Here is a 17,042-nt window from a genome sequence, read left to right as displayed (position 1 = left end):
AAAGGGCAACAATTACATTTGTCATCATTTACTCAGTCATGTTGTTCCAAAACCAATAATGTTTTCTTAATTTTCAAAACTCAAACCGGAGAGGTTTCTGCCCCTTCAGTTAAATTCCAGCTAAACAAAACTGGGCTTTCTTTGCTTTATATGTTGAACAGATTTAATTTAGGCTTTTATATAAATGAATAAATAAATAAACACTCATACATAGAGCTCATAACATATGGTGAACACAGAAGCTTGTGCGTCTGTCACGTGTGTGTGTGTGTGTGGAACAAACCTCATCGATTCTTGTGCATCACGCAGGCATAGTTGGCCTTCTGTGTTTACCATATGTGATTTGCTCTATACATGTGTGTCGATCATTGTTTAGATGTTAATAAAACTTCAATTTAATCTGCTTATCTTATTAAGTGATCGAATGTCTTCTCAAGACTTGGATGAAGCTGCTTGATTCATATTGATTTGTTGTACGAGACATTTTATGACCTTTTTGGATCTTCTACGTTTTGGTTACCGGGACTTTAGGTGGAGGGAAATAAACCTCAGGTTTCATTAGAATATCTTAATTTATGTCTTGTGGTTTTAGAACAACACGAGGGTGAGTAAATGACCTTTTAATGTTTCATATTTACCTTCAACTCTGAGTTCTGAAGTTGTATTTATTTAGTTTTGGAATTCTGCTGTTGTAATTTACTGTAATGATACTGTAGTAAAATAATTGTTTTCAGTTGTCAGTTGAAAACCAAAAAGTTCTCCAATGGGAAAAGGTCTACAATTGGTACATGACCACGACGCTCGTGGTTATTTGACCATCTATCTGACCGAGAGCTCTTTCTACACTTTAATTACTTTATCAGCGGAGTCGGTTGCGCTCCCCTGTGGAAAGTTTCCATACCCCCTGCCTTCCCAACCGTGCGGACAGGCCGGATTAATAGGCTTTAGAGTGATTTGATGTGGAAGGCTTTGAAATACCTTTTGCTGCAACATAAAAAACAATGTCCAGCCTTTGCCGCTCATTCTCCCCGTCTCCCCTTTTCATTAGTTTAGCCATGACATTTCAGATTAATGTCGTTCCTAAAATCACCCGTAACATGCCACACTTAATCACTCACATCAGGGTGTTCCATCAAGGTCCCTTTCTGAAAAGCTCACATCAGACTTTTTCCATATCGCTTGAACTATGATGACCTGAAAACATGCCCCTGGTGGGTAAAGGCCTTTGAGTCAGCAAGCCCTGTGCACAGGCTAATTATAGTTAAACCTGAAATAGCTCTCGCGTTAAGGAGTGGGACGTGCTTATTTAACACCTTTTTAATAAGACATGGTGTATAGAATGCAGTTTTTTCAATGGGGTTGGTGTATGGGGTCGGTTCTTCATCAAAGGGCTCTCAGCAGAATGTACTGTGCAGTTATTCTGAATACGGCCTTTGGCCTGCTCTTGTGTTCAGCATCAGCGCGTCAGTGGCATAAGTGCCCTGCGTGAGCACACGGGCTCTCTAAGCTGAGGGGGATGAGTGGTGCTCTGAAGGTCCCAGCAGTTGCCAGATCTGACTGAGCACGAGCAGATTGTGCCGTTAATCATGGCTCCAGCCCGTTCAGATGGAAGCTGCGTTATGTTGGAGCTCTAGTACAACACGTTAGCTATTTATATAAATAGCCGGATGAACCCGGTGGTGTCGTATATGTACCTGTGAGCAGTTTAAAACATTGATAAAGGTGGCATAATTGGTTTTAAAGCCAAAAACAGCATTATCATGACTTTAACTGGTTAAAGTTTGCGTTCTATTTATGGTGAATTTTTGGACGTGAAAAAGAACAAATCATTGTATAATTTACAGTGAGAAAACGTAAATTGACATTCCCACAATTCCTTGCGTGACACTTAACATTTGATATATTTTTCTTCACAGTTTTTCTTTTTTAATCTGTTATGTACATTACTGTTTTATGTTACATTTAATGTTGTTAAGTGAATGTTTATTGCATTTAAAATTTCATGTGCGTTACTATGATGGTGTTTGTGTGAATGACACTGTGCAGTTTCTATATTATCATTAACTTTCTCGGCTTGTGGAAAAGCTGCTTGTAATGAGCTTTGATTCATCATGTGACTCGAATCACTACTGTGATTAGTCAGTGTATTACAGATATTAGTACTTCAATATGTCGGTAAATTAACATTTATATCAGATTATGATTTTTTTTTTACTGTAAATTTGTGTGTAAAACCTAAAATGTTGCTACTGTATTTTTTACGGTAAATTTATGGCAACCACAGCTGCCGTTTTTTTACCGTAAATTTAACGGATTTTTTTTGGGGCTATTTTGGCCGTTTTTGAGTACTTTTGTAAAATTTTGCAACATAAACAAATGTTTACCATACCAATGTTTGGTATAATTTTTTTCAGCACAACATCACCTATATGATCAGACAATTAGTTTTTCACTTTGATGTACTGTATCAACATACTGGACCCAAAATCACACGAAAAACACAAAATCCGAACAGAAAAATTATAGCTTTTCTACTACAAAAACACAAACATGCTCAATGAAGCATTTGAAAAGGTTTAAAATGTAAACACAAGTTGTAAATATCAACAGGTACAATTCAGATATAATCAAGCGATATACAAAAACAATATGATTTACAAAAAAAGCGGGTGTAGACATAGGTTTTTTTAAATTTTTTTTTAGCTCAGCCACTTTTTAAAACACGTTGTGCACACAATTATACAGAGAGCTATATTTAAGGCCTTGCATTCCCAGAGTATGAGGGTTCACAAATAGTGCAAATACAACATAAAACATGTAAAATCCAGATAAAATTAAACTATATGCAGCAAAAAGCAGATGTGGCAATAGGCGTTTTTTCTTTTCTTTTTTGCTTAGAAACTCTACAAAAAACTTCATGTACAATTACACAGATAGCTACATTACAGGGCTTTCATTGCTTGAGTCAGAGGGGTTCCTCAATTGTGCAAATATACCATACAAAAGGTAAAATTAACACAAAATCAAACTATACATACAACTATTTACAACAAATATCAGGGGTTTTTTTTGTGTTTTTTTTTATCTGTGCCACTCCACAAAACAGTTTATCTAAATCTACTCCTAAACTATCTACACTACTCCAAAACTACTCTCAAAATCTACTCAAACTCTTCCAAAAACTAGCAATAATCTCTCTCTCTATATATATAACGTATATACGTCTCTCTTAGTCAACTCCTTAAATCCTCTGCCTTTCAATTTCGCTTCTTTGCTCAGTTGGCTCCTCCTCCATTCCCTCAAACGTGCAGCCTGAAGAGCAGAGTCAGCAGATTCACACATTTTTCTCCGTTTTGTTTTATGACAAAAAACGACTAAGTTATTAGAATAAACGCAACGCCTGTCGCATCCCATCTTGCCTTCTTTTACGAACGCGTCAGTATTTTTTTATATAAATTTTAAATGATCATATCTCTGTTTTTACTTGGTCTATCAACACAAAACAAAAAGTAAAATAGAATTTCAAGCCAGCACTTTCGACAGAAGTGGACGACAGCGCTCAACGTGACTTTGTTTTTATGCTTCGATGTCTTAAACTGTTCATGTAACTTGATTACGCCGGCGTGATCGGCGACCCCAAAGAGTTAAGATTAGTTCAAAATGGGCAATGGGTTGTTTTAGCCCTGAATCACACTATGCTAGAATGGGAATACAAAGCATGATTCCAAATATAACGCTGCCATTCATACATGTAGTGGATTTTGTGGAGAATAACATCTAAAGGCTGGAATACACTGAATGACTTTTAAAATCTGGACTGATTTTAAAGCACTATGCACTATATACACGCCGGATCTGTTAATGGTTATAGAGGAAAAACTGGACATCATACACTAAACGGCTGAGGATTACTCCGTACCAGACCTTCAAGTCGTCACGGACACAACAAAATTGCGTAGAAACATGTACCTCGTTGCACGACAATGTGATTTTTAAAATTGAAATAAAAATATAACGTGTGTAATATGTCTGAAGCACAACAATTTTTGAAAGTTTGTGGCGTGCCCATTACATTACACGTCCAGACTGCACATCTGTGCTAAAGTGAAGTCATGTAGTGTATAGGAGCTTTAAGGGACCGTTCACACAGGAAAGGTTTTTGCATTCCACTATGCTTTTTTATTGTTTCTCTATATTTAAATTGAAGGATGTGTTTGACCGTTGTGTCAGAGTCTCGTGTGTGACACATTGATCTAAAAATGCAGCGCTCCCATTAAAGTAGTTCAACTTTTTAAAAAAAAGAATGTCTAGACCTTGTTTTTTTTTTCCCATTCCACTGCCCTGCCCTGGTGACCTTCTCGTTCACAAAACTGAAGACTCTGTCATTTACCCTCATGTCATTTGAAACCGGGTTGAAAAAGTCTGTTTTTGAACCCCCGTTTGACCCTATTGACTTTCATTAAAAGGACAAAATTGTCTTTAACAGCAGAAAGTACGTCATGCAGATTTAACCATATGAGTGCGAGTAATTCATGACAGATTCTTCAGTTTCGAGTGATTTATTCCATTATTGGCGCGAGGGATGCTAACGATTAATCGACAATTGATTAATTGTCGATAATAATTTAATTAATAAAACGTATCGATCGTTGATTAAGCAAGGTGTTGACACGTGGAAAAATGAAACGAGCCCGCCGGAGTTATGTTTGGGACCATCTTATACATTAAGGCTAGAGTTACACCTTTATGACTATAAGTTTGCATGTGCATTCACAGCCTTTTGTTTTGTGCAAATATAAGTTGTGATATGGTGTTAATTTTGTGTAGTCCCATATTTATCTGATTGACTTCATATAGGATGCGTTTGGTAAAGAATTAACGAGGCATAATGATCCTCCTCCGCTTCAGAGCGTGCAGCTCAAACAGCAATGCACAATATTAATAACTGTGATTGGGAGTGTCATATTACATAAGATTATAGAGAGAACAATATTGCAATAAAACGTTGTTAATTCATTGGGTTTAGTTGCAGTGTTTTAGCGTGTTGCTCCAGGAAAAGCACGTCCACAGCAAGGGTTACACATTCTGACTTTCACGCATCTGAGGCGGCATTAAATGATCAATAACATAGACTCGTTTTACAATCATGCTCGCCCTTTATTTAGACTTACAACCCTTCTCCTTCATGTAATGAGGAACATGTGGTTTTAAGCAGCATTTGCACACCCTGTCTTGCTGTCGGCTATATGCCACTGCAGTAGATATTACAGTGTTAAGGCTAACGATTAATTGCTCGTAATTTAAACGGCGATTGATCATGGGAATATGTGTAAATTGACATCTCTAATTGGCGCGGACCTTTGAAGCGACTCTGTCACCCCTAACGTGCAGAGGTTTGTTACTCTAATGCTTTGGTCATGCTTTTGCGTCTGTGTTGACGTAATTGCATAGAATGTCTTTCTGACCTTCAAAAAACAGGAAGACCTAGAATCTGTTTTTGTTTGCTTTTGGTGGACAACAATAGAAAGAAAAATCTTGAGTCTGAGGTGTGTTTAATATACCTAAGTCTCGGTTTTGAGACCTCTGATCCAGTTTAAAATGCGTGCTGAATCATGAGGTGAAGGGAATATCCTAATCCATTTAAAGTCATCATTTATTTACCTTGTACAAAAGTTAGGCTCTCCTGCAGTTTTTTTTTTTTTTTTTTTACTTTATCCAATAATAAATTGTAGTTTATCTAGTACAGCATGACATTAGTAATGCCAAAACCATGAAATTAGTTTCCAGGGATTGCACACACTGAAAGTCTTTTTGTGTAATGTCAAATGCAACTGTTCAATTAGGCTATTTTGATCTAGGTACGAATATTCATGAACCTGTGGGTTCTGTATGAGCCATTTGTCATGTAAATAGCCAATCTCAGGCTTTATCTCTTCGTTAAAGATGGCTTTCTCCCTTTTAAATATGGTTTTGCGCATGGTTTGACTTGTTAACATTGTTTGTTGGTAGGGCTGGGACGGTTGCCGCATTACCGCAATACTGCGGTCACGTGACTCCAACCGCGGGTCTGAGCTTGTCACCGTCATCACCGAAAAATAACAAACAAAAAAACATTGGCCTGCACATGTGTGCACGTTGTGTCTAATGACATGGATTCACTGATTCTAATGATATGGATTATGTCTAATGATATAGTGGCTTAAATGGATTCAAGGTTTTCTGAACAAAACTTCTCATCAAAAGATGGAGCAAATCCGACCTTTCGCGAGTTTAGGAGCGCAATGTTCCATGACACATAATAACATTCCATTAGTATTAGAGATGCGCCGATGGGCTATTATTATTTCATCCCTAACCGCATCACAAAACTCATCATCTGTCCGCCATCCACCCGCACCAGCGTTTTTTGATCAATTTTCGAAACCGCATCCGCGGCGCTGACTGTTTTAAGGTCTATGAGCAATGCGAGGCGCTGCTGTCGCGAGGCTAGAAAGCTCTTGGCTGTTCTAGAAAGATCCAATGCAGCAAAGATATTTAAAGGCTGAAGTCCCTAGTATATTGGCTATGTTGTATCCCCAGAATATCAGCAGTGAACTCCGTCTCCGATCGGAGCACAGGGATAAATATATATAAGTAAATATCCTATAACGCACATCGGCAAACCTGACCTTACCTGACTAGGCAACTGTAGACAAAAATTTATCATTTCATTTTGAATTTTGTTTAAAAGTAGACATTTAGGCCTAGCCTACGCCGAGTTTCGGTTCATTTGAGACGAGCTCCAGTTCACGCGCAAGAGATCGCACCCGCGCTTCCACGTCCTCCTGATTATATGTCTGCTATATTTGCTTCTTATTTATTAATTCCAGGCAATTCGTTAAGTAAACAGTGATTAAGATTAAGGTACAATTTATACAAAACGAAATTTAATTTAAAGAAAGGCTTTCTACAAAACAAAACTTAATAAAGTGGTCAAAATCGTGTCTGAGCCATCTTATGATCCTATCTTACTCATGCTGTTCACTTTTCATATAATCGACATAGATTAAATAAAAAATAACACTATATTATGTAAACATAAATATGGAGTATAATATTTGTAATTAAGACATGTTGCAATAGGTGTTCTTTCATTTCCAATGTGAACATCATAATGTATTCTCCTGAAAATGATGAATTCAATGTGAATGTATCTGAGAATATTCTTAAATAAGGAAATCTATTCAGTGATTGGTTCATGTCAAATTACTGCTTGATGAAAATTTGACTATTTCAAATTGTGCTCGTTTTTTTTCGGATGTAGGCTAGGTGACAATATTTAACGAAGTCTGTAGCAAAAACGACTTCTGGTGCGTGCGCGAAAGTCTGTCTCGAGGGGTGGGGGGGGGTGGTGTGGTATTTGAAGCGGTTTACCGCCATACCGCGGGAAAATCTTGCTTTTCAACCGCGGTTAGAAAAAATCCATACCGCCCCAGCCCTATTTGTTGGTCATTGTAACCCAACCGTATAAACCAGAGGAACCGTCAAGTGGAATCTTCCTCGCTTGTTGTTTTTTATCAAGCCGCTGTGCTGTCTCAGCCAGTTTTTCAACCTTTGTGTTTATAAGTCATGTCAATCATTAGACTTGTCACACAGACATTAGCCACATGATCTAGGGGTCAAGTGAGTAGTGAGCACCAAATTGGATTTATACTTTGGTGTAGAGCCTCTGTTGAGCCTTTCATTTGTGACTTCCTTTCAACAGGATATAGTTCTTTGAGATGAACAAAAGCACAACAGCTTGAACTCTATTGTGGATGAAAGGGATACTCCCGCAGAGCTGTGGGATATGAGAAATGGCATCGTAGTTGTGTTTTTTTTTTGATACCCATCCTCCTTTTCTCCCCTCACAGGATCGTCCCCGTTCATTCGATGGCTTTAACATGCATTCTCTGGAGAACTCTCTGATTGACATCATGAGGGCTGAGCAAGACACACTGAAAGGTAAGATAAGAGTCCACGAAAGGAGATTGTGTGTCAAAGTACCGTATTGATGTCCAAAAACCTTTGTCCTGCTCACGTGGTTTAAGTTGCATTGCTCTCTCTGTAATCTAATGGAAGCTGTATCTGGCTTGTACTCCAGCAAGGGGTCGTTCACACAGCGTTTCTGCTTTTCTTTTTCTATGCAATCATGCACTCAACAAGTGCTTGACCATTGTGGTCGCATATTACTTCCTTTGAAGACTCCTGACAAAGTCTTTGACGAAAACATTATTTTCTCAGCTTTTTGTTGGAAATCATGTTGATTTGATGGAGCTCCAGTTCTGTGACCAGTGTCTCATTTATTTTTTTGAAAATTTGTTAGTTATTTCATCACTTTTATATTCTTCTTTTACGGCAGCTGAAAACTGATCGCAGAGCAACCCTGGAGGCCTCACCTTTGATATCAGTTGTAAATGCATTCACACCGCAGTTAATGAGCCAATGACGTTATTCCAAGCGTGTATTAGAGCATGTTCTGAAGCAGACAGTGGATCTAATATTTTGTTATGGTCACTCACTGCTGCTGGCTACAGCTGCTTGTTATTTCCCAATTGAGCAGAATGGAATTACAATGGGAAAATGAAGTGAACGGGCATCAAAACGTTTCCTTTTTGTCTTTGGAGACTTGTTACCTTTGTGCTCTCCAGTGGCATTTTCTAACCTGTTTTCTTTATGTAGATTTCTTTTACAACAGATGTGGTGTTACGTTTTTTGGTGTGAAAGTGAGCAGCTGTAAAAAGAGACCCATTAGCGCTGAATCATTGCACGCCCACACACACACACACACACACACACACACACACAAACACACAAACACACAAACAGAGCAAAACGAAAGATAAAGCTCTGTGTTGACCTACAAACAGTGGTGTGTGTAACGCTGAAGCTACACATAAACACATCAGCCTGCTTTTAGGACATGGAAAGTTTGTGAATTGTAAACTTGTAATCTGTGGCGGTGCTTTGAAGGGAACTGTTACATTTTGTTGTTTTCTTTTCATAAATGGTTATAAGAACACCTGCAATAAGGTAATCCACGTGTAATCAAATTTGACCCCATTTACTTAATTAACATTACTGGTCTGTTTGTCTATGTGCACACTATTCTGTAAATGAAAATATGAAAAACAAAAACTATTTTCAATCTTTATATTTAACTGCACATTGTCATATGAACAGTCAGTCTGTAATTTTCCTAATTAAAGTTTGGCAGCTCTGGAAGTTCAGTAAGTGAGTCAGATGTTGATTCAGAAACTGCTCTGACGGGTTCAGTGAGTTCATTCAGTGAACAATTCATCAGGCTGATTTAACACATGAGTTTGTGGGTGCTTTTGAATGATTCACCATTAGAAAACGGCTCATAAAAATCATTTGTTTGTGAATCAGATTGTTCTTGTTTGTTTTTGCTTTACAGCCTTCAAGAACAACTTGCTTGGGTTGTTTTCTTGCCATTTCAGACAGTCTCTTTTGTCTCAATACATTCAGCTCAGACTGTAAGCTCGCAGCTCAGGTCAAATATAATTTTTGTTTGCCGTGGCACTGCAGATTCATGGTGTTAGAAACGCTCTTTCAGGATTGACCTCAACAATCAACTTGAAGTCAGGCCTGGTTCTATTCTGGTGTTTTCCATCAATTCTTGTTGCATAAAGTGCCATTTTATTTTTCTCATTGAAGTTCACAACAAATTATGTTACTGGAGTAAAAATGGGGATGCAAATGCCATTTCATGACTTTAAACCAGGGATGGGCATTTTTCAAAAATATTGTATTCGAATATTTACTCATAAAAATCGAATATTCGTTTATTTAAATAACGTTTAACGAGAAAGGCGTTATTTTATTTTCGTTACGTTTTTGTGACCATTTCTGAACAAGCTTACGATTAGGCAATACACACATCAAGCTTACTATATACAGAATCTTAAGATTTTCTTTTAGTTGAAAACATAAAAAAATATGTGTAAACAAAATCTAAAGAACAAAAGCATTTAAGATAAAGCACTGTGCCAGATATCGTACAGAACGTACATGCACTCGAGTCAGCATATGGTTATCGTGTTTATATTGTTTCATGTTGATAAAAAAACAATAATATCCATATGCTCGAGTGAGAAAACGCTGACAGACGTTGCAGAGACGCAAAGATAACGGTTTGCTAAGCGAAGTTTCTAACAGCACTTTGTGTTTTCTGTTCTTAAGCCTGTCTCCCTCAACGAAACTTAAAGGAAGTATATATGTCTCAAAATCGTTTTTGCGATCAGAAGATGATATATGTGATCACTCGCGCTACAGCTGCGCAGTCGTGAATGCAGTGATCTTAATTTGTGTTGAGCTTAATTTGTGTTCTGAAGATGAACGAAGGTCTTACGGGGTTGAACAACATGAGGGAGAGTAAATGCTGACAGAGTTTTCATTTTTGGGTGAACTATCCCTTTAACGTAGAGCAACGTTGTAAAATTCGAATAGTATTTTAGTTTTCGAATAATAATTACAGATCGAATATTCAAAAATTTGAATATTCGTGCACATCCAAACGGGAGCATTTGATGACTTACACTTTTCGACCATGCTTAATGCTACCCCTGAAATGCAGTTAATTTACTGTGGATTTTTAAAAACACACACAATGAAATCTCTGTTGGATGGTTTCTCGAATCAAAACTGCTCTCTCTCATATCTTAATTTAATAACCAAATGAGTAAAAAGGCCTCGGGGTCAGCGTCTCTCCGTAACTGCCCCCTCAGATCCAGAAGAGTGACCCTGCAGACGCCAGCCCAGTGTGGCAGAGATGACAAACAAGAGACGGGGGAACAGAACTAGTCCAGTGTACAAGTTGCTTTGAATAGCTTCCAGCATTGTCCTTTGCTGGTAAAAGAGCTCTCTGTTCTTGCTAAAGCAACAAAATGGTGTGCTGGCCCCGGCCACCAGACTGCTCTCGCAGTGAACAACAGGAGGAGGGAGCAGCCAGATCCATGTTAACACTACTGAGAGAAACAAACCTTGATGTTTCCTCTCATTCTTCTACCACAGGCATGAGAACGAAAGTGATCTAGATCCGGGAGAGTATTGTGAGACACCACGAAAACGTTCTGACTTGTAGTGAACGGTCATACAAATAAAAAAAAGGCACTCTGGAAGATGAAATGTAACATATGAAACCCTGCAAACACGTTCTGATGACCGTTTTCATCAGTTATTCCTTGGAGGAGTAGAATGGCGTTTTTAAGTGCACCTTCGACACGGTGAATTCTTGATGTCCGATTCGCATTCGGATGACTCTTGTGAACCATTTCAGTGAGTTAGTACCACCAACCTCAAACCTGCTTGTAAGTTTGCGATTTGAATCAATCGCCGTTAACACTTAACCACGTACGCCTGCAAACCCGGCACTTTCGGTGAGGTTTGCGGTTTTGACCTTGAAATAGGCCAATCACTTGATTTGTGCAAATCTGGGTCAAGCCAGAGTGTTTTTATTTGAGGGTTTGGGTGTGTTCATAAGCCTTCCTATTTTTGTCAAAACGTGTATTACTGTAAAGTTGTTTATATCATATTTTTCTGGTTAGGGGTGTTACTTTAGTCATTGGTGTGGTTTCAAAACAGCATTGCTACCTAAATATGTTGTATTCTGATATCAGAATTTTCTGAAACAATTTCAACTACTCAATCCAAGAAATGTTTTAGATTGTTTTTATTTATAACATCTGTAATGTGGATTGTGGACTGTAGATTAATGAGACGTACATCCGTATATACTGGCCGCTTGTTTTTATGACGATGTGTATATCAGTGTAGTTGTATAAACTACAAATGGAGTTCTAAAAGCATTTAAATTTTGAAGAAAAATATTATTAGTTATGGTAAATGGACTGCATTTATATAGCGCTTTCACAGACCCAATGGCCACCAAAGTGCTTTACATATTTGCCTCCCATTCACCCATTCACTCACTCATTCATACACTGACGGCGGTGTCAGCCATGCAAGGCGCCATCCAGCTCGTCGGGAGCAGCTGGGGTTAGGTGTCTTGCTCATGGACACCTCGACACTTGGTCAGGTGGAACCGGGGATAGAACCACCAACCTTTCGGTTTGTAGACAACCTACATGAACCACTGAGCCACTGTCGCCCCAGTTATGGTATAACAAAGTCCAATTCTGTGGTTGGATCAACTGTAAGGGAAACATTGTTTAGGTGACATTAACTTGTTTTTGCTTCTGAACAGCCACCTTTATCAAGTGACAAATAACTTAAGTGTGAAACGAGAGACCTGTTACTCTCCTGTGTATTATGTCATTTCAAACGGCTGATGTATACCCTCCTCTCTCGAAGGTCGCCTCGGATTCACCCATCCAGGAGGAGACAGCCCCTTGCCCATCAATGGTATGTACATATATTATATTGGTCTAGTGTGCTTGTGGCTCAAGCCGAAGACCGACCCAACAAGCTGTTGTTAAAATACTCTGCATGTTTCTGTCAAGGAAGTACTAAAATAGGTTTAGTTTGGAGCACTTTGTCTTACTTAAATTAATTTGCTGTTAGGACTTCCCCTTTTAGCTGTAGCATTTCATTTGAATGCGTTTGAGACATGAGGTAATGCAAATATTTATAGTTTGCCAGTTTTACCCCAATTAAGACAAATAAAGGATATTATATATATATATCATCATATAAGTGTGTATTATCTTGTATGGTTGTGCAAAAATCTAAATCGAGCCTGTTTTTTTTTATGAACAAATCTTGATTTATTTTAGCTTTTTAATATGAGATACCATCATTTCAACTAGGCTACATAGCTGTTGTTCCTTAGTAAATTTGAATTGTTTAATGCAAAAAGTAAAATGCTGATAAAATGTAGTATAGCTACATTAGTATAGTCAAGACATGTTTTGTACACTTTTTTTTTCTCTTAATGAAACTGAAGGAAGTATTATATTATTTAAATATTACATTTATATGCACCAATATAATATATTTATTAGCAATACAGTATCTACAATATATTTTTACAATAATATAAAATGCCATGCAGAGATTTCTATCAACATTTGTGGATTGTTTGAACCGTTTCGCTTGAGAATTACTTCCTACTGAAGTTTAAATCAGAAATGCTAATAAGTGTGCCAATACTCACTGAATTGTAGTTTGAGAGGTATCATGTCTCCGGTGAATATATTGATCTGGATATCGGCAGCAATTAGTAATGCTTTGGACAGATGTGCTGAATCACACAAGTGCTTCTTCAAAAAATAAATGCACCCAGTCTTCTCAGTCACTGAGCCGAGGCAATCCAGACCGTTTAGTGTGAGTCTTGTTAGCAGTGTTTGAGTTAATGGCCAGTAAATTATAGTTTTTGCTAGATTTTGATTATAATCATCCAAATTAGTCAGCTAACTGATCTAAACTGGCACATACGTTTCAACACATTAGTTTAAAGCGTGACATTGATTCAGTCAGGTTTGGTATAAAAAGCATAATTCCACTGTTCATTTTAGCCAGAAAGTTTACATTTTCATTGGGGATGTGTTACTTCACGTGTGATCATTTTATTTTACATGCAGCAAGGAATTATGGGAGGCGACGAGGTAAAGACAACTTTTAACAAATCCAAATGAGCAAAGACTTTCAAACTATCATAATTATCGGTGGCATAATCCAGCATCTGCATGAAATGTTTTGGGGCATTGCTAATTGTTTGCATGATCACTTGCAACCTTCATTTCCATTTGTGTATCGATTGTGTGACTCTTTTCTGCTGTATTCAGAAGATTTTTTGGTGAAGAGTAAATTTGATTGTGGCTGTTCTGTGGTCTGTACAACCCCCATCATACACACACACACACACACACCCATCCAGGCCACAGTTGTGACTAAGTCTCTTACATAAGTCTTGAAAAGCAGCTCAGGCCGGTGTTGTGTCACGTCAGGAGGAAATCTGTGGCTTGAGCCAGTGAACTAATATACATTCTCCAGCTCTCGGCCTGTTACTGGAGGCTCATTCGGTCAACTCAACCAGAGCTCCCCTGCTAAAATAAGCTGATTTTATCGTTTTTTATGGGACTCAGACGGGTATATCCTATGCAATTGTGTTGATGGAAATAAAAACAGGATACATTTCTAGTTTCAACATTATTTGTGGTTTAGAAATTCCTCTTTAAAAGAAAAAAAGTATCAGCTGGATGCAACGTGACACACATTTGGTTTTTGACCACTGAAAATGTGTACAATTTTGGCTACCAATTTACTTATGGAACTGCATTAAGATCTCCATATCTCTTGGAATGTACCTTTTATAGGGCATTTAAAATGAAGATACTGAGAGAAATGTTTGTTGAAAACCAAAATCTAAAAGGATATTAGGATATCTTTAAAACTTTTGAGTTACAGGCATGCAAACCTGGGACAAAAAAAAGTTCTTTTTCCCATTTTTGAAAGGTCACTGTTTGCATATAATGCAACCAAGATTGTTAAAGTTAACAGATTTCACTAATAGACCTACAAATCTCTGTGTAAAAATAAAAGAATGATGCTGCCATCTTTATAAAGTCATTCTTACCCCCCTGAAATTCGGATCCAAATCTCAGGTGTAAATTGTCATTTTGACCAATAATATACAAAATATTGGATTACTCAGTCAATATACTTTCATGACATTTAATATTTTGGCTTTGATTACTATATATGTTGGTCTTTCTTCAGAAAAAATATCAAAGTCTAGCATTTTAGCTGGGGAAGTTTCTGAAATTTGGTTGATTTGACACCGAACGACCATGACATGCGCTGGCCATTCACACTCACATTAACAGATTTTGACACAAAATATTCTCTTAATTGTAGAAATGCATTTCTACAATCCAGACCACCTAAAACTCCATTAAAATCTGTAATGCACAGCTTATTTTTTTAGTATAAATTTGGCAAACATACATTCCTTCCTACGTTTGCACAAATATTTCAAAGATGCATTTGTTTTCAGTTCCGGAATCTAGTTTGTTCATAACTAATATAGTATAAAGTATGTACATTTAACTTGTTAAATGTTAATCTGGTTTAATTTAATTCCGTTCAAAATTTGGGGTCAGTACGATTTTTAAAATAATTAATACTTTTATGTAGCATGGATTCATTAAATTAGATAGTATGTAAAGACATTTATAATGTTATAAAAGATTGCTTTTTCAAATAAGTGCTGTTCTTTTGGACTTTCTATTCATCAAAGAATCCTGAAAAAAAAATCTCTTTTCAACATTGAATAATATTGAATGATTTGAGCACAAAATCATAACACTGAAGCCTGGAGTAATGGCTGCTGAACATTCAGCTTTGCCATTGCAGGAATACATTTCATTAAAACGTTCATATGAAAATAGAGAGGCAACTTTAACTTGTAGGAATGTTTCACAATATCCCCTTTTATACTGTTTTATACTTTTTGTTTTGTTGGTTTTTTATTTATTAAAAAAATGCATCCTTGGAAAAAAACATGAAAAAAAAAATCTTACCAACTCCAAACATTTGAACGCTAGTGTACACACATCCTTCCTTTAACACAACTCTGTGTATCATTGTACGGAAACTGCGGGCTAAAATTGCTCTGATTACAGGACCACAGTATCCATAATTCAGAAATCCCTACACTTTACAAAATTGCACGACCAAGATGATGCAATTGTCTGTCTTAGCATTTCTTGGGCTCGGAATAATCCGTCAGTGGAATGAGTTTTCCTGTGTGGTGCACAGATATTGTAACACAGATAATAGTTCCTGCTCTCTCTCTCTTCAGGACACTCGTCCCTGTTCCCGATGGAAGATGGTTTCCCAGACGAGGAGCGATCGGATCAGAGCCTGCCTGGCCTGGGCTCCCCTCACTGCTTCCCTCACCAGAACGGAGAGCGGGTCGAGCGCTATTCTCGTAAAGTCTTCGTGGGTGGCCTCCCCCCTGACATCGACGAAGGTATTACACGTGTTTCGGGTGACCTCTACTCTCATGCTTATGAAAACAAAAACAGGTTTCAAGGTTCTTTGTTAGCATTGGAACGCTTTTCCACGAAAGCTGCTTGCTCTTATCTGCTATATTATCTTTTCTAGATGAGATAACCGCTAGTTTTCGCCGCTTCGGGCACCTGTTTGTGGACTGGCCTCACAAAGCAGAGAGCAAGTCGTACTTCCCCCCGAAAGGTGAGCTAAGAGTTTTGCCACTGGGAGAGATGGGATCCTTTCAAAGGCTTTCGAGAAACAGTCTTTAATAGTATCCAATGTTTTAGTTTCTGCTGGCTCATCACATGACAGCACTTTGGTACTTATTAAAAGGATAGTTCACTCAAAAAGGAAAATTCTTGTCTCTTGTTACTCACCCTAATGTCGTTAGACTTTCGTTCGATATTTTTAATAAGGCTGGGCAATGACACAAACTTCACCATTCGATTCTGATTCATAAGCTTGTGATTTGATTCAAATTTGATCCGATATTGATCAATTAGATCAGTACATGGTAAATTTCCTAACTATACAGGGAACCTGAGTTGATAAATCACTATTATATTAAGGTTACAATTTACTGATTTGTAGGCTACTTCCATTTTAAATTACACACAAGGAAGTATTTTTTATAATAATACAATTTTTAATGACAGTTTTTTTCTACTCGTTTTATATATGTAAACATTTAAATGGTGGATGTCATAAAAACATGAAGTATTTGGTCAAACACACATTTAATATTGAAGAAGTTTAAGTAAAAGTACAATGAGTATACATTATAGTGCATAGGCTATATAGGCTTTTCTGATGTAAATGTGACGTTACCTGACATTGTTTACAAAGCCGTTTTGTTAACGTCTTTCTGCGTTTGAGACCCCGATTGAGCGATTACGGGAGACGGTACTCATTTTGGCCAGTTGTTCTGCATCTTTCACCATAGTTCTGATGTTCATTCATGTTTATTTGGTGCTGTAACTAGTAGTAAAGCAGAAGAGAAGATCGGTTCACGCGCCGCTTCTCTTGAAGAGAGGCGCTACAGTGAT

At 37.6% G+C, this 17,042-nt stretch overlaps 1 protein-coding gene across 2 annotated transcripts in view; it reads left to right on the top strand.

Annotated features, from left to right (window-relative positions):
* Window positions 1-17,042, top strand: part of cpeb4b (cytoplasmic polyadenylation element binding protein 4b) — a 38,988-nt gene that overhangs the window by 14,600 nt on the left and 7,346 nt on the right. Inside the window, exons 3-7 of one of the 2 annotated variants that reach the window (XM_077197423.1) lie at window positions 7,893-7,983; window positions 12,352-12,402; window positions 13,581-13,604; window positions 15,803-15,973; window positions 16,108-16,197. In XM_077197423.1, the coding sequence (XP_077053538.1) occupies window positions 7,893-7,983; window positions 12,352-12,402; window positions 13,581-13,604; window positions 15,803-15,973; window positions 16,108-16,197 (427 nt within the window). The remainder of the gene's footprint in view (window positions 1-7,892; window positions 7,984-12,351; window positions 12,403-13,580; window positions 13,605-15,802; window positions 15,974-16,107; window positions 16,198-17,042) is intronic. The other variant, XM_077197424.1, reaches the window with a different exon arrangement.

This window comes from Siphateles boraxobius, unplaced genomic scaffold (assembly GCF_051911475.1).
Source record: "Siphateles boraxobius isolate OS27281-9 unplaced genomic scaffold, OSU_SipBor_1 11, whole genome shotgun sequence".
Classification (NCBI taxonomy): domain Eukaryota; kingdom Metazoa; phylum Chordata; class Actinopteri; order Cypriniformes; family Leuciscidae; genus Siphateles; species Siphateles boraxobius.
The sequence above is the reverse complement of the archived record's forward strand: the minus strand, read 5'-3'. Positions and strand labels throughout refer to the sequence as shown.